The sequence below is a fragment of the Sus scrofa genome, chromosome 4 (assembly GCF_054392235.1).
Source record: "Sus scrofa isolate SSC_HxYL_T2T_F1_AM1 chromosome 4, Sscrofa_HxYL_maternal_Yorkshire_Landrace_v2.0, whole genome shotgun sequence".
Lineage (NCBI taxonomy): Eukaryota > Metazoa > Chordata > Mammalia > Artiodactyla > Suidae > Sus > Sus scrofa.
The window spans coordinates 132,558,405-132,581,983 of NC_139386.1; the positions used below are offsets into that span (position 1 = coordinate 132,558,405).

Genomic DNA, 23,579 nt, shown 5'->3' on the forward strand with positions numbered 1-23,579 from the left:
AAATCTTGCCGGAGCAGCCGAGCAGGACAAGAGAGAGACCTCTGGGGGAGAAAAGGTGCTTCTTAAGCAACACATTAAAAAGCTGCAGCACAAGCTGGTGAACCAAGAAAATGTCTTCCAGGGATTTCGAGCCAAAATGACCCTGGAAATAAGAGAAAGAAAGAAACTTCTGAGAAATATGGATGAGAGGATTGAAGCAATCGAGGTAAGTCGGTCAGGGTCAGGGCACAGACTGTGCACAGAGCCCTCGAACCCCAGGAAGGGATGGCTGGAAATTAAAGCAAAGTCACAGGGAGAAGCACCCGTGTCCTGTCTGCCTTTGATTCACTAGAAGTTCTGAGGTTTTCGTGGCTAATATCCAGGCACTTGAGTTCTGTTCACACTGAGTTTCTAAGAGTCCAGGGGGAACTTCCTACCCCCAAGTGCTTATGGCATGTGAGTAAATTTCCCAGGGCTTCTGCTGCTGTGTTGAGGATTCCTGGTTGTTCTCGTGGAGCCTATTCAAATGCGGTTCTCCGCTCACCAAGTAGATGTTCTAACCGAGTGTATCTAATAAAGGCAGGAGAAGTCACTACAGCAGAATGTGGTAACCTGTCTTAGTAGCTGATTCGTCACCTTACCTCCTAGAGGCCACCTGCTGGGGCATAGGGCAACTCGTGTTTCTAGTAGAAGGATTCCGGCTCCTCCGAATCAGAATCTGCGTTAGAGAGTGATGAAGTACTATACGACTCTCTCCCATCACCTTCTCTTCCAAACTCAGGCACTTTTCCTTGAAATCTGACTGACCTCTGAAGCCAAGTAGCATAGGGTTGCAGAGGTCCTTCTTGACTGAACACGTAAGATTTCCTGATGTGCTTGAACGCATGTAAGTGATTTTGAGTTTGCTGCGTTTTCAGGGTATTCTCCTCCAGTCGTAATAACAGAAGGTTCCCTAGGAGGAATTTCTGACCGTGTCTTTCTTGATCTTTGTTTTGTTGGTACTTGTTTCACTGTTAATCACCCGCTGTAGAAAGACTCAAAGGAGGCTACAGCCACGAGGAGAGCTAAAGCTGATACAGCGCAAAGCTGGCTTGTCACAAGGATGTCTCGGGTGTTAAGAAACTTAATAGTGGTCTTGGAGTTCCCGTCGTGGTGCAGTGGTTAGGGAATCCGACTAGGAACCATGAGGTTGCAGGTTCGATCCCTGGCCTTGCTCAGTGGGTTAAGGATCCGGTGTTGCCATGAGCTGTGGTGTAGGTTGCAGACGTGGCTCAGATCCCGCATTGCTGTGGCTCTGGCGTAGGCCGGTGGCTACAGCTCTGATTAGACCTCTAGCCTGGGAACCTCCACATGCTGCGGGAGCGGCCCAAGAAATGGCAAAAAGACAAAAAAAAGAAAAAAGAAACTTAATAGTGGTCTTAAAAAGAATACCGCAGTTTTCTGAGATGGGAGTAATAATAAACTCAAAAAACAGTTTTTTTGGAGATATAATTTTTACACCATAAATTTCATGCATTTAAATTGTATAATGGATACAGAAGTTCCAGTGTAAGTGTACGGTGATTGCACATCGGGAGACGATTGAGAAGATCTTCCTGACGTAGGACTACGTCTTTTATGTGCTGCGGTTTCTCCTACGACAGCCTAAAACCATCGCGGGCTCTCAGAGCTCCAGTCATCGGCCTCGGTCATGCCCCCCCTGGAAGAGCAGTGTTGGCTCACTGGTCGTAGTGGGGTTCTCCTTAAGACACTGTCAGGAGGACTGAGCCCCAGACCCTTCTGCTAGGTCCTCAGTCCCTGAGGACGCCTTGTGGCTGAATGGAGCAAACCGCCCCTGTGTTCTTCAGACCTGAATAATTCAGTCTCTCATTTCACAGCCAAAGTGGTGTTCAGATCATATACCCACTCTTTTTTTTTCTTTCAATTTAAGCCAAAAAGCTTAAAACTTTATTAAAAACTCAGGCACCTGTGTCTCCCTGAGCTCCCTGCCCAGACTCTTTAAGTCATGCCTAGGAAGTGCGCCATTGTGCCTTAAGACTCCAAATCTTAAAATGAAAACCAGCTAGATTAAAAGGTTTAAGACCACCACTCAAGCAATGAGAGCTGACTACCAGGAGAACTCACCTGAACAGCTGATAGGTACTGAGAAGCCGGGGTGGGGGCGGGGGGTTCAATGGGCCATGGGGGTGCAGAGCACCTGTTGTGGGTGACCTCCAGGTATCTGTGGGTGGGTGTCCGATATCCTGCCAACCATGCCAAGTATATGTGCAGGAAAATTAATCAGTCAATGTAAGAAAGACATGGAAAAAGTTTATTCAAGCAAAATTTGAAGATTATAACCCAAGAAGAGCATCTCGAAAGCTCTGAGAACTGTTCTGCCCTCTAGAAGTCGAGGCACAGTTATATAAGGTTTTGGAGATGGAGGGCTGTACAACACATGACATGTGATTGTCCCTTTCCACAATCCGTAAGCAGTGAGTGGCCCCTTACAAGATCAGGAAGGACTGTTGTCTCTTTTTAAATTTTTTTTTTTCTTTTTTTGCTTTTTAGGGTCACACCTGCGGCATGTGGAAATTCCCAGGCTAGGGGTCCAATCTGAGCTCCAGCTGCCCGCCGACACCACACCGACCACAGCACCCAATCCTAAATGCACGGAGTGAGGCCAGGGATCGAACCCACATTCTCATGGATACTAGTCAGATTCGTTTCCGCTGCACCACACCAGGAATTCTGGAATGTTGTCTTTTAAGGAGCTGTCTGCCGGACGCTGGCTGAGTGTTACTCGTCACAGTTGAGCAGGTATTTCTGATGACAGGGAGGCTCAGTAGCTGCATAGCGCATGTTCACAGAGCAGCGTGGGGAGAAAGACCAAGGCAAAGGGTAGCAAAAAGGTTTTATGTTTAATTTTTTCTAGTCTTGCCACAAAAGGTAAAGTTTACTTCACAGTGTGAAATAAGTTTTGAAAAATTGGTACATATCATCCAGGGTGACATGTTATCAGAAAAGCAGCAAACAGAAGAACAGCATGCGAAGCATGCAAAAGCACCAAGGACACGTATTTGTAAAACTGCACCGTCTTCTGACTGGTGGAAGCTGGCACGGGGGGTGGAGGAACCCTGGCAAGGGGCTGCAGGGCGGGGAGCGGCGGGATGGCGGGCCACGTGCTCTGGGCAGGGGCAAGCAACCGAGCATGTGATCCAGAACAGTTCTTTTCTCAGACTTTTTAAACGGAAGTTCAGGGGTGACCTGCCTGACATCTATTTCCCCTCTGTGATCTCCAGAGCTTCCTGGGGATAACAAAAAAACGAAAGAAATGCTGCGTAAAGAACGGGGACCCCCTTCGAGATGCAGAAAAGTCACCCGCAGGTGCAGGTGAGGGCTCAGCTCACAGTGGAGTTTGGTGCTGCAGTGCTCTCAGAAAACTCCCACCAAGAGAACTTACAGAAACCACGAGTATCGATCGTTCTGTGAACACACACGGCAACTTCTGAAAGTAACAATCCGAGCCGTGGTTGTAGGACCAGCCAGCCATTCAGGGCCTTTCCCAGCGGACTGTACTTTCTGCCCTGCTGTGTGGTCACCAGGTGAATTTAGACATGGCCGTTGGCTTTGTCAAGACAGTTTGCACACAGAGAAAGCGGAGGGGGGGGGGGTTTGCGCCCTCAGGACGGACTGCCATCTCTGTCCCTCTTTATAATCTTCCTGGAGCAGAAAAGCCAGGCAAGAGCAAGGCAGCTGCGAAGGAAAGTGAACTTCCTGAGCAGAAAGATATAGGGAACTGCAGCAAAAGTTGGGGGAACAAAAAGCATGCTCTGTGGGACCAAGTGCCAAAATGACAGAGGGGATAAAAGAAAATGCAAAGAGAGCAGCAGGTGGAGGTTAGGGCTTGGCTCACACTGGGTGAGGAGGGTCATGCTGGGTCCGAGACCCCACCAGGAGGGACTTTCAGGACGTCACCAGCAAGAGCTTCGTCTGCTTCCATGAACACACTCTGCTGCATCTGAACAGAAACAGGCCCCGTGTGGCTGTAGCGCCAGTCAGGGCCTTTCCTAGCAACTCCCAAGCCTGCCCTTGATGTGGGCTCACAGGTCCATGCAGACGGTCCACCTGCTTTGTCCCGACAGGGTTGGTCCCTGAGAAAGTGGAGGGTTTGGCACAGGGTGCGGGGGGGTGGAGCCTCTCAGCTGATGGCCGTTTGCTGCCTTTTCTGCATTCTTCCTGGCCCAGGAGAGCCAGCCAACCTGGAGGCAGCTCAGAGGGAGAAGGAGCTTCTTCTGCAAAAGATGATGGAGCTAGAACGCAGGTTGGACGACCACGAGAGAATCCTGGAGGAGTTAAGAGGCCGCATGACAGATGGAGGAAGAGAAATGAAAACGACCTCAGCAGGTACATGGGAGGCAACCGTGCAAAACGGGGGGTTAGTTCTCCGCAGTGCTATCTGAGACCCCAGACAGAGAACCTTCTAAAAGCAAGGCACGTCCTCTCCTCCGTGACACCCTCTGAGACATCGACCACAACAAGACATCTGGCTCAAGGTCCATCCGGCCAGTAAGTCAGGCCTTTCTTAGCACATTCTCACGCCTGCATGGATTCATGGGTGTGATGAACTTAGACATGTCTGTCTGCTTTCAATACAGTCTAGTAACTGGGCAAATGGGTCGCTGGGATAGGCAGGTTATACGTCTAAGGATGACTTTATTTCCTTGCTCTCTACTCTCTTCCTGGAGCAGAAGAACAGGCCAAAAATGAGGCAGCTGAGAAGGATTTGGAGCATCTCCCAGCCCAGTTTAAAGAGCTGCAGCAGAAGTTGCAGGAAAGAGTCTATGAGGGGTTAAGACTCCAAATGACAGGGGACAAAAGAGAAAGAGAACATTTCTCAGCACATACAGGGGAGGGCTCCACCCACTGTGTCTTGGGAGAGTTCGTGCAAGGGTCTCTTGACAGCAGGGACTTCCAGGGGCTCGTCATTCCTCTCCTTCTTGGAACACTCTTTGCTCTATCGGAAAAGAACCAGACACGTTGGGCTTGTAGGTCCAGCTGGACAACCCATTATTCTCCTCGCACAGTCACAACCCCACCCGTGTGTCTAATCACAGGTGAATTGAGACGCGTCTGTCGTCTTTCTCCAGGCAGTGTGGCCCTTGAATTGTGGAATTCTGGGGCTTGGGGGGGTGCAGCTCACAGTGCTGAAGTCTCCTTCTCGCTGTCCCATCTTCCTGGAGCAGCACAGTCATCGGAGTGGGAGGCAGCTGATAGGGACAACACGCTTCTTGAGCAGAAATGTGAAGAGCTGTAGCACAGGCTGGAAGACTGCGGCTTTCCAAGGGATTAAGGGCCATGGTGCGAGAGGGGCTGAGTGACAGGGGAAGACGTCACGCGGGGGCACAGTGGAAGCCTCCGCTGCCGGTGGGGTGGGTGGGTTCCTGCCGTGCTCTCGGGGACTCTGACACAGGAGGAACGTGTCTGAACAGGGGCAACAGCAGAAAGAAGGGGCTGCCTGTCCTTCTGGGAGTCCTCTGCAGGTCCAGCCTGCCAGTCAGGGCCTTTCCTGGCACGTTCTCAAAACTGCCCTTGTGTGGGGTCACAGGCCAAGTGCGACGTCCATCTGCTTCTTCCAGACCGAGAACGCGGGGGTGTGGGAGATGAGGGGTTGTAGCTCTCAGCGATGACTGATACTTTCTTCCCTCTCTCAAATCTTCCTGGAGCAGGTGACAAAGGAGAGGCGTCGGCTTTTCCCGGGAGAGAAAAAGAGCTTCTTGAGCAACACGCTAAAGCGTTGCAGCAGGATTTGGAAGACCAAGAAGAAGCCTTCCGGAGATTTAGAGCCCAGATGATAGAGGAGATAAGGGAAATAGAGACCGCACAGAGACAAATGGATGAGAGGATTAAGATTCTGGAAGTAAGTCTGGGCTGGGCCTGGGCCGTGACTTTGGAACCGAGCCCTGGGACCTGAAGAAGAGAAGGGTCGAAAGTTAAAGCCAAGTCACAGAAGGAAGCACCATGGTCTTTACTGCTCTTGATGCATTAGAACCGCTGAGAGTTTCACGGCTTAGAGCCAATCACTTGGCTGTTTTCCCTGAGTTTCTGGAGTCCAGGAGGGCCTTGGCACCTCGGGGCATGTGTGCATGTAAATACCTTCCCCAGCTCTTGGGCTGCTGTTTGAGGGATTCCGGAGTGCTCTCACGGGACCCTGAGACAGATCCTGCCAGAGGGAGACTTGGACCCTAGTGACCAGTCTCTAGTCTGTGACTATCTCGGGGCTTTCCACAGTCACCTCATTATCTTAAAAATAGGTGTGGTTGAAAGGAGCATGTTTCAAATAACACCATGCTGTACTTTCACCTCGATCACGCTGGAGCTCTTTCAGACCACAGATCAAAAGGCCAAAAGTCATACGAAAGATATATCCATCACTCTCATCAGCTAGGATTTTAGAAGCCATATGCCGGGAACAGGGACCAAGACCAAATATGTATTTCGTGTTATAAATCTCCATGTCACACACCCATGATGTCTTGTCAGCGGTGTCTACTGGTCAGTCTCCCTGCAGCCTTCCCAGCCAATGCCCCCTGCTTCTCCTTGCTTGCGATCCAAGTGAGGTAAGACAGAGACCAGTCCTTCAGGCAGCCCATGGCATGTCGGAACATTGTAAATGCCCTCTGCTCTGCCCTCTTTAGTCTCAAGAAGGGAACGGGGAACTGCAGCGGTGCCTTAGATGGTCTGTTTTAGATCTTCAGTGGTCATGTCTTGGTCCAGGCGTCTGTGGAGATACGTCTGTGCATTTTTTCTTAAGCAATACCCACTAGTTCCTTCTACCTGACCTCGAGTTTTGCCACTACCATGTGGGTCCATGTGAGGTGAAACAGAGACCTGAAGACGTAGCCCCCACATAGGTGAGAACTTTCTAAGCAAGATCTGCTCTGTTCCCTCTGGACCAAGGGAAGGAATTGGGAATTCCCACTTCCCCGGACAAGGCCGTACGTACAACACTGGGGAGTGTGTGTGGGCCGAGAGCAAACAAAACCACCACAGAGTTTCCTACCATTCGAATGAGGCCATTTCTTCTTAGAGAATTTGCTTGATTGCTTTATACTTTTGTCTGTTTTACAGGAATATAATGGAGGCATTCTAGCCAATACTTTGATTGCTTTTAATGTCTCCTTTGGGAAATAAGAGCTTAGAGCTTACTAGTCTGCCATTTGTTGGCCAACTGGATTTTTAATCCTTTCTCTGTGACTTATTAACCCAGCCTTTGTGAGACCCTTTTATCTTCTCTGAAAGGGGGTATATTGATGTCTCAGTTTCAGGTTTTTGTACGTATCAATTTAGCTGGGTTTGCTAAGATGTGTCGTAGGGCTTAGCACATTGTAGGCCCTCCGTGCTGGGTAACAACAACTCGGATCTTGCTGCGGTCGAAGTACATCTATGGAGAGTGATAACACCTGGTGTGCCATCATCAGCATCCTCGGAGGGTTGAGGAAACGAAGGAGGAAACACCCTGCAGCACATTCGTTCTGGGTTACGTTTTGTCCCCTGGAAAGCACAGAAGGCTTGCCCGGTCCTAAGGTGAAGCATGCTTTGCACAACTCTCAGTTAGCGAATGACTCTGTGATCTTATTTCTACCAGGAAATCCTTCTAGGTTACCAGGTTGCCATGGCATCTGCCCTCAACATGACGGACCCCATCTGTCTGATAGAAAACAACAATGAGCTGCTGTCAGTGAACCAGGAAGCTCTAGAGATACTTGAGAAGATTTCTCAGCCCGTGGTGGTGGTGGCCATTGTAGGACTGTATCGCACAGGCAAATCCTACCTGATGAACCGTCTGGCGGGACAGAACCATGGTGAGGGTTATACTGGGTCAGGGGCCAGGTGCTTTCGCCCAGGTGATACCTCAGCTTCTTAGTTTTCTTCCCTGGTCATGTGGAGGGAGAACCAAATTCCTCTCAATAAGCCAAACTTCCACTTCTAATTCTCACCACGAAATCACTATTTTAATGTAATGTGTTACCATGGTCTTTGTTTTATTCCCATGAAGCAAAATCACCCCTACTAATGCAAAAACTCCTACCTTCTACCAGCTTAAGCAATTGCAGGCTCTTAGAAATGTATCTTCTTTCTCTCAAAATATATTTTGGTTTTTTATGGAATATTCTCATGAATATATAGAGATGTTTCAGTATATATCACCTTAAAAATACTTCCTGAATTTCATATCTAATTGTGGCTAATACCTCTCCTCCCCCACCTTTAAAAAAAATTTTTATGGCCACACCCATAGCATATGGAAGTTACTGGGCCAGGGATTAAATCCAAGCCACAGCTGCAACCTGTGCCACAGCTGAGGCAACACCAGTTCCTTAACTTGCTCTGGGCCAGGGGTCAAACTCACACCTTCTCAGTGAACCAAGCTGCTGCAGTCAGATTTGTAGGCCACTGCTTGACAGTGTCTTTCCCCTTTTTAAACATTAGTTTTGCCCGGCAAACTATATAATCTCAATTGTTTTCTAATTTTTCCCTTCCCATGTCTTTGTGGCTTTAAAATTCACCATTATTTCAAAATACTCTTGTGGGTTTCCATCGTGGCTCAGGGGTTAACAAATCTGACTAGGAACCATGAGGCTGAGGGTTTGATCCCTGGCCTTGCTCAGTGGGTTAAGGATCTGGTGTGGCCATGAGCTCTGGTGCAGGTCACAGATATGGCTCAGATCCCACGTTGCTGTGGCTCTGGTGTAGGCCAGCGGATACAGCTCCAATTGGACTCCTAGCCTGGGAACCTCCAGGTGCCATGGGAGTGGCCCTCGATAAGGCAAAAAGACAAAAAAAAAAAAAAAAATACTCTTGTTACGGTTATCAGTGACCTCTGTTATGTCTGATTCATGGATGCCACTCTGTCCCCACGTGGAGTGCTTGCTTGGCCTCATCCTTCTTGAAACAGAAGTCACACAAAGCAGGACACTCTTGAAGAAACAGAGAAAGCACCATCCTGTCTGCTGAGTGCTTACGCTCCAGTACGTCTGACTTAGTAGCCCCTCGGCTGCTTAGATTTTCTGCCATCACTGAATGTCGCTTTCTCCACCCCCCTGGCAGGTTTCCGTGTGGGGTCCACAGTGCAGTCTGAAACCAAGGGCATCTGGATGTGGTGTGTGCCCCACCCCTCCAAGCCAGACCGCACCCTGGTCCTTCTGGACACCGAGGGCCTGGGCGATGTGGAGAAGGTAAGGCAGAAAGTCACGGAGAAATACTTTTTATTCTGGGTTCTCTCCCTATCCCTTCATGAACCTAGAAATTTAACTGCCATGATCTATTTGTAAAATGTAAACCAACCGTGGTAAATGAAGTGAACTGTGGTTTGGTTGAATAATTCCTAGGGAGAAATCACGCCATAGGAGGTAAAACCTTTTCTTGCTTGGCACTGTGTGCGTGACTTGTTTCATTCCATAAACAGCTACTGAACAGCAGAGTTCCAGGCCTTGGGGCTTAGAACTGCAGAGATCAGGGATGGACATACAGGTCCTGCCCTCAGAGAGTCTTTATTCCCACTGACAAGACCACACAATCGGATTTCATAGAGGGTGTCTGGGAGAGAAGCCGGCTGGATGGAGGGAGAGGTGGCACTGCCTTGCCGTCCTCAGCTTCCCCTCGCTCCCATGGGCGCTCTGGGCTGGAATGGCCCTTTGGAGGAATTCTGCCTTGGGACAAGGGTGTTGACCCCCGATGGAGAAGCTGCTTTGGGAGCCTTTAATGGAGAGGGCGGGCATCTGAAGAAGCCCTTCCACCAGCACTCCAACAGCTGGGGGCAAGTCCTCCAGTCTTGGCAGGTGATCCAGGCAGCACCTCCTGCTTCCCGCCACTTACAGTGAAGGGGAGGCTGCCCTGGAGGTTGGAGGAGAAACACCAACCCAGGCGTGAGGAAGGATCTCTGCGTCCCCTTCGTAGCTGCCAGATGAAGAGAGTATTTGAGGGTTGGAGTTAGGAGATGGGTTTACATTTTCTACAAAGTTCATCCACTGGTTACAGAGCATTCTGGAAAGCTGTGAGCTGCCTCTGAAGGAACTGCTTCTATTAAAGTACTTGTTTTCCTACAAGAAACATACTAAGATGGAAGTTGTGTATTTTAGCTTTCTACTAATAGGTGAAATAATTTATTTGCTTTTTTTCCCATTACTTTCAGATTATTTGGTAATAGTACCTACATTTCTATAGCTCTTTATTTCTTCTCAAAGGGAACTAGAAATTCTGTGTTTATTTTTAAAGCCCTATTTCAAAGAATGACATAGTCTTATTATGGAAATAATTTATTATTGATGATAGGTGCTGCACCTTCTTATCCTAATTGATTATTTTTCAAAATTGAGTTTTGGAAAATAAAGTAATAAATACACTATTCCCCCCTCCCTCCCATCATCTATTTTGCATTTGCTCTTTGAACAGATTTACACACTGCTTATAGAAGGAATAAGTTCTGTGTTTACGCCGTTATTTAGAAAATGCTATAATTTATACAAACAAATTAGCCTGGCCTTTAAGGGCCTGCATCAGCCTGCACTAGCGCCCACCTTTCCTTCTCCACGTACCCTCTGCTTCAGTCAAACCAAATAACTCTATTTTAATTACAACACGTCTGTATTTTCCCACTTCTAATTTTAATTTTGCGGGTGTTGTTATCTATGCGGTCACATTCTTTCCTTCATGACCACATTCTGCCTCTTCGTTAATACTCAGCTCAAGACTTCAGGAAGCATTCATATCAAACACTCATTCTCCAACGTTCGTAGCTCTGTTCTACCTTGCCAGCCTTCCCAGTTTTAATTTAATGTGAAAGCTATAGCTTCCGCTGCTTATACCCATTACCAAGATGCAGGCATTTTCTAGATATTGTCATCCTTTTTGCATAGGTTTTTATGGATGTCTGTCACTGCTTTGAAATTGTTATCTTGAAAGGACTGTCATTTACGACACTGGCTTCTAAAATCTAAGAAAAGTAGGGAACATACAGTCACTTCTCATGAGCATTTATTGATTGGATATAATTTAAATACTCAGTTACGCCAACTATGGTATATTTTATATGGACTACAATTAATAAGTAGGTGCATAATTAGTAAGTGCTAACACTCATTACTGATACGTAATTCCACACGAGGCACTATACTGGTTTTTCTGCACGTGATTTTACTTCATCCAGTGAGGTAAAAGAAAGCTCGGTGAAGCTTAGAAGACATTTACATATGAACAAATGTGCCTTCACAAGAAATGTCTTCGCAATTGTGAAAGCTGAAGTCTACGTCTGTCTTTAAAAAAGGTCTTTGCATGGTGAGTATGTCAGCTGAAATAAGAATAAAATAAGTGTGCGAATGAACTTCTAATTTGAGAGTAAGCCCTAAATCTCGTGTTCTAACGTGCCTTCTAGGGCGACTCTAAGAACGACTCATGGATCTTTGCCCTGGCCGTGCTTCTGAGCAGCGTCTTCGTCTACAACAGCACAAACACCATCAACCACCAGGCCCTGGAGCAGCTGCAGTATCCTGCCAGGAACGCAGCCACCACGTCTCACTGAGTTATGGGAATGGAAATCGGGGCATTTGGTTTCCTCTGTCATTTGGTTTCCTCTGATGCAGCAGAGGGAACCAGCAGAAAAAGGCAGTGCTTATAATACTCTGATGTGAGAAAATATCGGAATATTGTGGGCAAGGAGTTTCTTTCCCTTAACTACGTCCTAGTTATGTGACAGAGCTCACGGAGCTCATCAGGACCAAGTCCTCGTCAGAAAACGATGGAGTGGAGGACTGCACGGAGTTTGTGAGTTTCTTTCCAGACTTTATCTGGATTGTTCGGGATTTCACCCTGGACCTGAAGTTGCATGGTCACCCTGTCACAGAGGATGAGTACCTGGAGAATGCCTTGAAGCTGATTCCAGGTATCAGAGCACCGCCTGGGCATCGGATGGTCCAGGATAGGGTGGGATCTGCTAAACCCGCTCCATCACCTCTGGGGTGGCTTTTGTATCTGAGACTCTTCAAAGTCTGTAGAAATAGTGGCTGGAAAGTGGTTGCAAAGCTCTAGGGACTAGAAATGACGTTCACTTAGGAAAAGCAAAGTGAAATGCAATCATTCAAAACCAACTTGTTTTTTTCATACCATCTGTAATTTAGCATCCAAATTACAATGGGGCTAAGATGTTCAAAAAGCCAGACACATGTTCCTTATTTTGGCTTCTGCTTTTCTCTGTTGAGGAAAACATCTGAACAGATACTTGTTAGATATGAAATAACAATGAAAAATCTATCTAAGGGGAGTTGCCTTCGTGGCTCAGTGGTTAACGAATCCGACTAGGAACCATGAGGTTGCGGGTTCGGTCCCTGCCCTTGCTCAGTGGGTTAAGGATACAGCGTTGCCGTGAGCTGTGGTGTAGGTTGCAGACGCGGCTCGGATCCCGCGTTGCTGTGGCTCTGGCGTAGGCCAGTGGCTACAGCTCCGATTCGACCCCTAGCCTGGGAACCTCCATATGCCACGGGAGTGGCCCAAAGAAATAGCAGAAAGACAAAAAAAAAAAAAAATCTATCTAAGGAAACAAAAAGTACATTTTACCTAGTTAGAGATTATTCTTCTCAAAGAGGTATATACTGGTCTAATCCTATACAGTTGTATCATCTTAAAAATGACTTTATGTCCTCTGTAAGTTTGAAGAAGTGTGTGTCTTTTCCATATTCTGATAATTATTAGAGCATTCATTTTACCATCCACATCACAGCTTTCTCTTAATTTACACATATTTACCCATGTTTTACTTACAAGATAATACATTATTTTAATGGGTTACATATATAGGGGTGTGTATCTAGTGAAGTCTGGAGAGAGGTATCAGTTCATTTATTCATTCTTGCTTTCATGTTTCTGTGTATGCAATGTATTGAGACAATGACTAGACAGAAGAGGACCACTGTCAAATCAAACATAACCCTCTACCTCGAGGAGTTTATAGATTATTGGTGACATCTTAAGATTACATTTTAGTTACAGTTAACCTTCAGAGGTTTTTGCTAAAAATTAGCTAACTCTGTACCCATTATTTTTAGCATCAAAATAATGTTACTGGGAGTTCCTATTGTGGCGCGGTGGTTAATGAATCTGATTCGGAACCATGAGGTTGCAGGTTCAATCCCTGGCCTTGCTCAGTGGGTTAAGGATCCTGCGTGGTCGTGAGCTGTGGTGTACGTCGCAGATGTGGCTCGGATCTGGCATTGCTGTAGCTCTGGTGTAGGCCGGCGAATACAGCTCCAATTAAGACGCCTAGACTGGGAACTTCCATATGCCATGGGAGTGGCCCTAGAAGAGGCAAAAAGACAAAAAGGAAAAAAAGAGTTTTCCTTAAATAGTCAGGATGACATTCCTAAAATTCCAGGGGATATTGTCCATCATCCCTGGTGTAGAACTCTTCTTTTTCATCCCATGGCTCAATTTCTATGTGAGATTCAGCAGAGCAAAAGTTACATTTGGCCTTTCACTCTTGGAGCCGTGAGTACAGCAAGCATCTGAGAGATGACTACGCTACCGCGTACAGGGCGGAAACAGCAGCCATGGGGTTATGTGCCAGCTGTCTCCCCAGATTCCTCTACAGAGCTAGACCACTGGTGTTTGATGCAAAGAATGTCTGTGTTAAAGGGGCCGTAAGCATAAACCACAGCAAAGACACAGACACACACACCTGTTGTCATAAACACCCTTTGGTTACCTGCCCCAAGACTCTTTCCACGCTAATTTGTTTTTCTCTCCCTCAGGCAATAATCCCAAAGCCCAAATATCCAATCTACCCAGAGAGTGCATTAGGAATTTCTTCCCAAAACGGAAGTGTTTTGTCTTTGACCGACCAACAGACAAGAAAAACCTCCTGGCCAGTATTGAGAATGTGTCTGAGGACCAACTGGATCCTGATTTCCTGGAACAAGCAAACAACTTCTGTTCCTACATCTTCACCAATGCAAAGACCAAGACCCTCAGTGATGGAATTCCAGTCACTGGGAAACGTAAGTCTTTTTTTTCCCCTGTTTTCCTGGAGCCTGATACATGTCGAATAGTTTATATAATGTGTTTTTAGGCATTATTGTTTGATTCTATGTGGAACACTGGTAGGTATTAACTCTCCAGGAAGAAATACACGTATGTTATAATCATCATACTTTGGGGGTTAAAAATCCTCCCCCAAATTACAAGCTTTGTCACTGATATCTATGGCTTCCGCTTATCTGAAACATCCCTCCACTGAGGAAAAAATCACTATCTCAGTATAAAATCAGAATATTACATTTCCTCAGGGGAAGTCTTATACAATAAGTGTTATTCCCAAGCAATACAAAAGATATTTGGAGGAGAGGTTAGAGTGGTCCAAAAATAAATAGTAACTCACAAATCACAGAAAAATCCAGTTGGGGAGAGATGGGATTAAGATGGAAGAATAGAAAGATAGAGCTGAACTCCTCTCCTAAAAACAACAAAATTTACAATGAAATGCTGAGCAGTCTTCAACCAAATGGACTGAAAACTTTCAAAAAGATATCCTACTCCAGAAGACAAAGAGGAGGCCACATCAAGAGGTAGGAGGGGTGATTACGTGATATAAGCAACCCCATACCTCCCAGGTGGGAAGCCCCAACAGACTGGAAAGTAACAGTGTCACAGAGACTCACCTACAGGAGTGAGAATTCTGGCCCCACATCAAACCCCCAAGTGTGGGGATCTGGCACTGGGAGAAAGAGCTCCTGAAGCATCTGGCATTGAGGGCCAGTGGGGCTTGTGTGCAGGAGCTCCATGGGACTGGGGGAAGTAGAGATCCCATTCTTAAAAGGCACGCACAGACTTCCATGTGCACTGGGTCTCGGGGCAGAGTAAAGTCTCCATAGGAATCTGGGTCAGACCTGACTGCATTTTCTTGGAGGACCTCCTCGGAAAACAGGGGTGAATGTGGCTTGTTGTGGGAGAAGGACATTGGAAGCAAAGTTCTTTGGAATATTCAGCAGCGTGCCTTTCTCTGGCGGTAGCCATTTTGGGAAAAGGCACACAGCCGCCTATAATCCCACCCAGACACAAAGCTCCACCCACCAGAGGGATAGGAATCAGCTCCACCTACCAGTGGGCAGGCATCAGCCCCTCCCATCAGGAAGCCTACAGCAAGCCCCCATACCAACTTCAGCTTGTGGCTGCAACTCTATTATCTATTATCTCTTATCTATTATATCTTATCTATTATCTATTATCTGTTAAGAAGGTCACCACACCAAAAACCTATAAAAATGAAAAGATGGAGAACTATAACTCAGATGAGGGAGAAAGGAAAAACCCCAGAAAATCAGCTAAGTGATGAGGAGATTCTCAGCCTCCAGGAAAACAACTTCAGACTGTTGTTTTCAGACATTGGAAATAAACTGGAGGCAAAGATGGATAACTTACAGGAAACACTGAGCAAACAGATACAAGATATAAAACTTAAACAAGAAGAGATGCAAAATACAATAACTGAAATTAAAAAACTCACTAGAAGAAGCTAACAGCAGATTACAGGAGGCAGAAGAACACATAAGCGAGGCAGAGGACAGATTAGTGGAAATTACGGATGCAGAACAGAAAAGAGAAAGAAGATTGAAAACAAATGAAGAAAGTCTCAGAGAACTCTGGGACAACATTAAACGCACCAACATCGTATTATAGGGGTGCTAGAAGGAGAAGTGAGAGAGAAGGGGACAGAAAAAATATTCCAAGAGATAATAGCTGAAAACTTCCCTCACATAGGAAAGGAACCACTCACTCAAATCCAGGAAGCACAACGAGTACCATATAAAATAAACCCAAGGAGGAATACACTGAGACACATATTAATCAAGCTGACCAAAATTAAAGACAAAGAGAAAAATCTTGAAAGCAGCCAGGGAAAAGAAACAAGTAACATACAAGGGAACCCCGATAGGATTATCAGCAGATTTTTCAGCAGAAACTCTGCAGGCCAGAAGGGAGTGGCATGATCTACTTAACATGATGAAAAGAAAAAACCTCCAACCAAGATGACTTTAACCAGCAAGGTTCTCATTCAGATTTGAAGAAGTAATCAAAACCTTCACAGATAAGCAAAAGCTGAGAGAATTCAGCAACACTAAACCAGCTTTACAACAAATACTAAAGGAACTTCTCTAGGCAGAAAAGAAAAGGCCACAACAGGAGACAAAAAAATATACAGTAAAGATACGAAATCATCAACACACAATTATGCCACCCAAATCAGAAGTCGTGACAATAGGGGGGTACAAATGCAGACACTGCAGATGCACTTGCAATTAAGAGAACAACAACTTAAAACAACCTCATATATATATAGACTTATATCAAAACTTCAGAGTAACTGCAAACCAAAAATCTACAATTGATACACAAACAAATAAGAAAAATCAACTCAAATACAACACTAAAGACAGTCATCAAACCACAAGAGGAGAGAATAAGAGAAGAAGGGAAGAAAAAAGAGCAACAAAAACAAATCCAAAGCAATTGATAAAATGACAATAAGAACATACATATCAATAGTTACCTTAAATGTTTATGGACTAAATGCCCCAACCAAAAGACATAGACTGGCTGAATGGATACAAAAACGACCCACATATATGCTTTCTTCAAGAGACCCATTTCACTCCTAGGGACACATACAAATGGAAAGTGAGAGGTTGGAAGAAAATATTCCATGCAAATGGGAATCAAAAGTAAGCTGAAGTAGCAATACTCATATCAGACAAAACAGACTTTAAAATGAAGAATATCTTAAGGGACAAGGAAACTACCTAAGGATAAAAGGATCAATCTAAGAAGATATAACAATTTTAAATATCTACACACCCACTAGGTTCACCACAATATATAGGGCAACTGCTAACAACCTTAAAATGACAAATCAACAATAACACAATAATAGTGGGCACTTACAGCAATGGACAGATCATCTAGACAGAAAATCAATAAAGAAACACAGCCCCTGAACGAAGCATTAGACCAGATGGACTTAATAGATATTTATAGGACATTCCATCCAAAAGCAATGGAATACACATTCTTCTCAAGTGCACATGGAACATTATCTAAGATTGACCACATCCTGGGCTACAAATCAAACCTCTGCAACTTTAAGAAAATTGAAGTCATATCAAGCATCTTTTCCAACCACAACACCATATGACTGGAAACTAACAACAAGAGAAAAACCGTAAAAAAAACCCACAAACACATGGAGACTAAACATGCTACTAAACCACCAATGGATCACTGAAGAAATCAAAGAGGAAATTAAAATACGTAGAAGCAAATGACAGCAAAGATACCACAGTCCAAAACTTATGGGATGCAGCAAAGGCCGTTCTAAGAGGAAAGTTTATAGCAATACAAGCCCACCTCAGGAAACAAGAAACAGTTCAAACAAACAACCTAACTTTACATCTAAAGCAGCTCAAGAGAGAACAGACAAGACCTAAAGTTAGTAGAAGGAAAGAAATCATAAAGATCAGAGCAGAAATCAATGAAATAGAAACAAAGAAAACCATAGAAAAGATCAATGAAATGAAAATCTGGTCCTTTGAAAAGATCAACAATATTGATAAACCCTTAGCCAAACTTATCAAGGAAAAAAGAGAGAGGACTCAAATCAATAAAATTAGAAATGAAAAAGCAGAAATAACAACGGACATCACAGAAGTACAAAGGATCATAAAAGGCTACTATATGAAACTATATGCCAATAAAACGGAAGAAATGGACAAATTCTTAGAAAGGTACAATCTTCCAAGAATAAACCAAGATGAAATAGAAAAGATGAACAGACCAATCACAAGTGCTAAAATTGAAACTGTGATTAAAAAGCCTCCAACAAACAAAAGTCCAGGACCAGATGGCTTCACAGGTGAATTCTATCAAACATCTAGAGAAGAGCTAACACCTATCCTTCTGAAACTATTCCAAAAAATTGCAGAGGAAGGGATACTCCCAAACTCATTCTATGAGGCCACCATCACCCCGATACCAAAAAAATACCACAAAAAAAGAAAACTACAGGCCAATTTCACTGATGAACATCGATGCAAAAATCCTCAACAAAATACTAGCAAACCGCATCCAACAATACATTAAAAGGATTGTACATCATGATGAAGTGGGATTTATCCCAGGGATGCAAGGGTTCTTCAGTATCCACAAATCCATCCGTGTGATATACCACATTAACAAACTGAAGAATAAAAACCATATGATCCTCTCAATGGACGCAGAAGAAGCCTTTGACAAAATCCAACACCCATTTCTGATAAAAACCCTTCAGAAAGTGGGCATAGAGGGAACCTACCTCAACATAATAAAGGCCATATATGACAAACCCACAGCAAACATCATTCTCAATGGTGAAAAGCTGAAAGAATTCCCGCTGAAATCAGGAACAAGACAAAGATATCCACTCTTGCCACTACTATTCAACATAGTTTTGGAAGTCCTAGCTAGAGCAATCAGAAAAGTAAAAGAGATAAAAGGAATCCAGATTGGAAAGGAAGAAGTAAAACTATCACTATTTGCAGATGACATGATACTATACCTAGAGAATCCTCAAGACTCTACCAGAAATCAGAGCTCATCCATGAATTTGGCAAAGTCGCAGGATACAAAATGAACACACAGAAGTCAAGTCAAGTCTATATACTAACAATGAAAGATCTTAAAGAGAAATTAGGGAAGCAATCCCATTTACCATCGCATCCAAAAGAATAAAATACCTAGGAGTAAACCTACCTACAGAGACAAAAGACCTGTAATCTGAAAACTATAAGAAAGACGTTGATGAAAGAAATCAAAGATGACACAAATAGATGGAAAGACATACCATGATCTTGGATTGGAAAAGTCAATATTAACAAAATGACTGTACTACCCAAGGCAATCTACAGATTCAATGTAATCCCTCTCAAATTACCGAGGACAGTTTTCACAGAACTTGAAATAAAATATTTTAAAGTTTGTTTGGAAGCACAAAAGACCAAGAATAGCCAAAGACATCCTGAAAAGGAAAAATGGAGCTGGAGGAATCAGGCTCCCTGACTTCAGACTATACTACAAAGCAACAGTCATCAAAATCGTATGGTACTGGTGCAAAGACAGAGATACAGATCAGTGGAATACGATAGATAGCCCAGAATTAAAGCCACACACCTTCAGTCAACTAATCTATGACAAAGGAGGCAAGAATATACAATGGAGAGAAGACAGCCTGTTCAATAAATGGTGCTGGAAAAACTGGACAGCCACATGTAAAAGAATGAACTTAGAACACTCCCTAACATCATACACAAAAATAAACTCAAAATGGATTAAAGACCTAGATATAAGACCAGACACTCTAAAACTCTTAGAGGAAAACATAGGCCAAACACTCTCCGAAATAAATGACAGCAACATCTTCTCAGATCCACCTCTCAGAGTAATGACAGTAAAAACAAAATAAACAAATGGGACTTAAACTTAAAAGTTCTTCACAGCAAAGGAAACCCTAAACAAAGTGAAAAGACAACCCACAGAATGGGAGAAAATCTTTGCAAATGAATCAACTGACAAGGGATTAATCTCCAAAATTTATAAACACCTCCTACCACTCAATACCAAAAAAACAAACCCCATCAAAAAATGGACAGAAGATCTAAACAAAGAAGATATACAGATGGCCAAAAAACACATGGAAAGATCTTCAACATCACTCATTATTAGAGAAATGCAAATCAAAACCACTCTGAGGTAGCACCTTACACCAGCCAGAATGGCCATCATCAAAAAGTCTACAAACAATAAGTGCTGGAGAGGGTGTGGAGAAAAAGGAACCCTCTTACACTGTAAATTGGTAGGGTTGTAAATTGGTGCAACCACTGTGGCAAACAGTATGGAGATGCCTCAGAAAACTAAACATAGAACTACCATTTGATGCAGCAACCCCATTCCTGGGCATCTATCCAGAGAAAACCATGACTCGAAAAGACACATGTACTCCAATGTTCATTGCAGCACTATTTTCAATAGCCAAGACATGGACACAACCTAAACGTCCATCGACAGAGGAGTGGATCAAGAAGATGTGGTACATATACACAATGGAATACTACCCAGCCATAAAAAGAAAGAAATAACGGCATTTTTAGCAACATGGATGGACCTAGAAATTATCATGCTAAGTGAAGTGAGTCAGGCAATGAGATACCAACATCAAATGCATTCACTGACATGTGGAATCTAAAAAAAGGACAAAATGAACTTCTTTGCAGAACAGATACTGACTCACAGACTTTGAAAAACTTATGGTTCCCAAGGGAGACAGTTTGGGGGGTTGGAGGGATGTGCTGGGGGTGTGGGTTGGAAATGATATAAAATTGAATTGTGATAATCATTGTACAATTATAAATGTAATAAATTCATTGAGTAATTAAAAAAAAGAAATGACCCTGAATTAAAAGTGTTAAAACAGTTTTTAGGGCTTTCTTAAGTCAGTAGAAGTCACCTCAACAAAACATTTTACTAAAACTCTTTGGGAAATTAGTCACTGGACTTTCTGAAAGAACATGTCCCTACTAATTCAAGGCAAATTGTATGGCTAAAAATTATGAATACTGCCACAGAGCTCCAAAAGGCAACTCCTGTCTCAGTGTGGGTGGTGATTTTTTTTTCTACGAAGGATGTTTGAATTGTCAACACTGGTGCTTCTTCCCTGTCTGGACTCAGTCTTCCTGAGTGCAGGTCCTAAGGTGAGTGATGTGACCCAGACCTTCTAGAGAATTGGACAGTGTGGTCACCTGGGGGGACAAGTGTGCCCGCTGGGAGAGTGGACCTGGGTGGGCATTGAGAACACCCATGATCCCACTTAACTGCCTTCCACCCAAAGACACATTGGACAGCAGCACATAGTATGCATTTTACCAAATCAAAACAGAAAGCTAGTGACGCAGCGTAGCGCAGAGAAAAGAATCCCTTTGATGGAGGTGGCATACCTGGCCAAAAGTTTGCCTTCCACCAACGTTGTGAGATTTGGGCCAAATTACTCAGCCCCTCCAAGCTTGTTTCTTTGTTCATAAGATTTGGGGGGAGGAAATGCTTATTATTTGGAGCCCTAGTGGGAAATAAATATGTTATACATGGAGAATATATTTATATATGATCTAGTACTGAGTCACATACTCTTTTTTTACATTAATAGAAAAAGTTCTGGAATGTTCTCTATTAAGCTTAATTGTAAGTGGTCCATGAGTGAGGGGGCATTGTGGGTAGTTGCAGACAGAAGCACAACAGGTGGCAGAGAGCACAGACTTTGGAGCCGACCTGTCTGGGGACTTGAGGAAAGTTTCGACTCAGTTTCCTCATCTCTAGAATGGGGTGAAGTACAAACCTACCTCAGAAAGCTGCTTTGAGAATTAATTCACTTAACACGTGACATCATTGACAATAATGCCTCACATGTTATAAGGGCAATAAAACTGTAAAGTGTTTCTTTAAAAATCCAGTTAATGACTCAGCCTTAGGAATAAATCTAATCTATATAACCTGCTTCATGTGAATCCCTATGTAATCCATTTGGCCTTCAGTTTTTAAAATGGGAAACTGTATTTTCTAGATACGCACAGTATGCTAGATAAATGTGTAGATTTTCAATGTTCTTAGCCCTGTGGCCTGGAAAACCATACAAGTGAAAAGTCGGTAGGAAAATGAAGGTGAGAACTGTTGAAGGAGGAAGGGGTGTTTGTGTGTACGTGTGCGTGTGGCTTTAGAAATGTAGTTTCAGAATCCTGGATCTCACTGACTATTTATCCCTTAAATTTCATGGCTTCTTCAGGGCTGGGGATTCTGGTGGTGGCATACGTGGATGCCATCAATACCGGAGACGTTCCTTGTCTGGAGAACGCAGTGGCAACCCTGGCCCAGCTGGAGAACTCAGCAGCCATGCAGAAGGCAGCCGACCACTATAGCGAGCAGATGGCCCAGCGACTGGACCTCCCCGCAGACACGTACCTGGAGCTGCTGGAGGTGCACGCAGACTGCGAGTGCGAGGCCATTGCGGTCTTCATGGAACACTCCTTCAAGGATGACACACAGGAGTTCCAGAAGATGCTGGTGGTAAGCTGTCTTACTAGTTGACATTTGTTCCCTCCTCTTAAAGAATGGAGCCTAGAAGTGTCTTTATGGAACCTGTGCTCATCGCACACTTGGGAACGAAGCAGTCTGTGTCCTCATAGGGGTTAGCTTCCCAAAGGCATTTCCTTTTCTTTCCTGCCAAACCACAGGCAATTTCCCCGGGAGTCTCTCTGATCTCTGATGCAAAAGCGGTACAGGTATCTTCCTGAAGTAAATACTGCGATGGATTCCAAGCCTGTTCACAGCACCCAAAGTCATTCGTGAGCTGGTTTCTTTTTCTGTGCACACACTCCCGAGAGGCCCGGACCAACCTGCTCTCAGCAAACCCTCATTCCGGGCCATGTTCAACCTAGGTTTCCCCAAGTATCCTTGAAGATGGAATCACTGAATGTTGCAGCTGCAGGAACCACAGGGACTATGTGATGTAACGCCAAGCTTTCAGATGAAAAGCCTGAAGCGAGGCTAAGAAACTTGCCCTTCGTCTTCCCGGGTTTTCAGCGTTGGGAGCACATCAAGTCTTGTGACTGCTGCTTTATTCCACGGCCTCCAGTAGCACACGTTTCTCATGAGGACCGCAGACCAATCTCACCACCAGATTCCTTGAATGTTGTGTCCTCTGTTCCTTGTTTCTGGTGACATCGCTCTGCATTTCCCTTGCAGGAAATCATAAAGAATAAGAAGGAGGGTTTCGTGCTGCAGAATGAAGAGGCATCTGCCAAATACTGCCAGGAAAAACTTGATCAGCTTTCAGAGACCCTGGTGGAATGTATTTCAGCAGGAATGTTCTCTGTTCCTGGAGGCCATGAACTCTACCGGAGAGCAAAGCAAAGATTGGAATGGGACTATTGCCATGTGCTCAGGAAAGGAGTGCAGGTGAGGAACAAGGGGAGCCAGGGGAGCCTCAGAACAGGGTCAAAGGTGTCTCCCGAAAATGAAAGAGCACAGCAGCAAGTGTGGGTAATGTGGGACATCGTGACGGCTTTAGCTCATAAGGTCCACATGATGCAGCTTATTCCCGAGAAGAGTAGGGATGTCCATTCCCCTAAAATGACCGTGGATTTCTAAAATCCACCAGAGATTTTAGATTTAAATTATTCATTTCTTTATCCAACAACATGATAACTGCTGTGCCAAGAACTGATGACTCACATATCAGAGTCTTTGTCCTCAAGGTTGATCAAAATAAGAGAGGAAGTCAAAGGCAGACAATTTTATACAAAGATATGGCACTTGTGAGCCTGTGAAAAATGGGCTACATAGGTGATATTAACAAGTGTGATAATAAAAAAGTAATTATGATAAAAACAACACAACTAACATATATTGAACTATTAATGCCTATAACCATAAAGCTAAACTTTTTCTCTAGTCTCTTTTATTTAATCATTCAAATAACATTAAGAACCATCTATAAG

General features: G+C 44.4%; 2 protein-coding genes across 7 annotated transcripts in view; one reads left to right on the forward strand and one right to left on the reverse strand.

Moving 5' to 3' along the window:
• Positions 1–23,579, reverse strand: part of GBP2 (guanylate binding protein 2, interferon-inducible) — a 264,757-nt gene that overhangs the window by 86,994 nt on the left and 154,184 nt on the right. The gene's annotated exons all lie outside the window — the stretch shown is intronic.
• Positions 1–23,579, forward strand: part of LOC102161784 (guanylate-binding protein 6) — a 39,358-nt gene that overhangs the window by 7,332 nt on the left and 8,447 nt on the right. For all 4 annotated transcript variants that reach the window (XM_013997411.3, XM_005663708.4, XM_021090305.2 and 1 more), the window contains exons 4-14: positions 18–205; positions 3,261–3,351; positions 4,207–4,365; positions 5,688–5,878; positions 7,607–7,823; positions 9,070–9,197; positions 11,393–11,502; positions 11,703–11,899; positions 13,761–14,006; positions 21,866–22,146; positions 22,825–23,037. In XM_013997411.3, the coding sequence (XP_013852865.3) occupies positions 18–205; positions 3,261–3,351; positions 4,207–4,365; positions 5,688–5,878; positions 7,607–7,823; positions 9,070–9,197; positions 11,393–11,502; positions 11,703–11,899; positions 13,761–14,006; positions 21,866–22,146; positions 22,825–23,037 (2,021 nt within the window). The remainder of the gene's footprint in view (positions 1–17; positions 206–3,260; positions 3,352–4,206; positions 4,366–5,687; positions 5,879–7,606; positions 7,824–9,069; positions 9,198–11,392; positions 11,503–11,702; positions 11,900–13,760; positions 14,007–21,865; positions 22,147–22,824; positions 23,038–23,579) is intronic.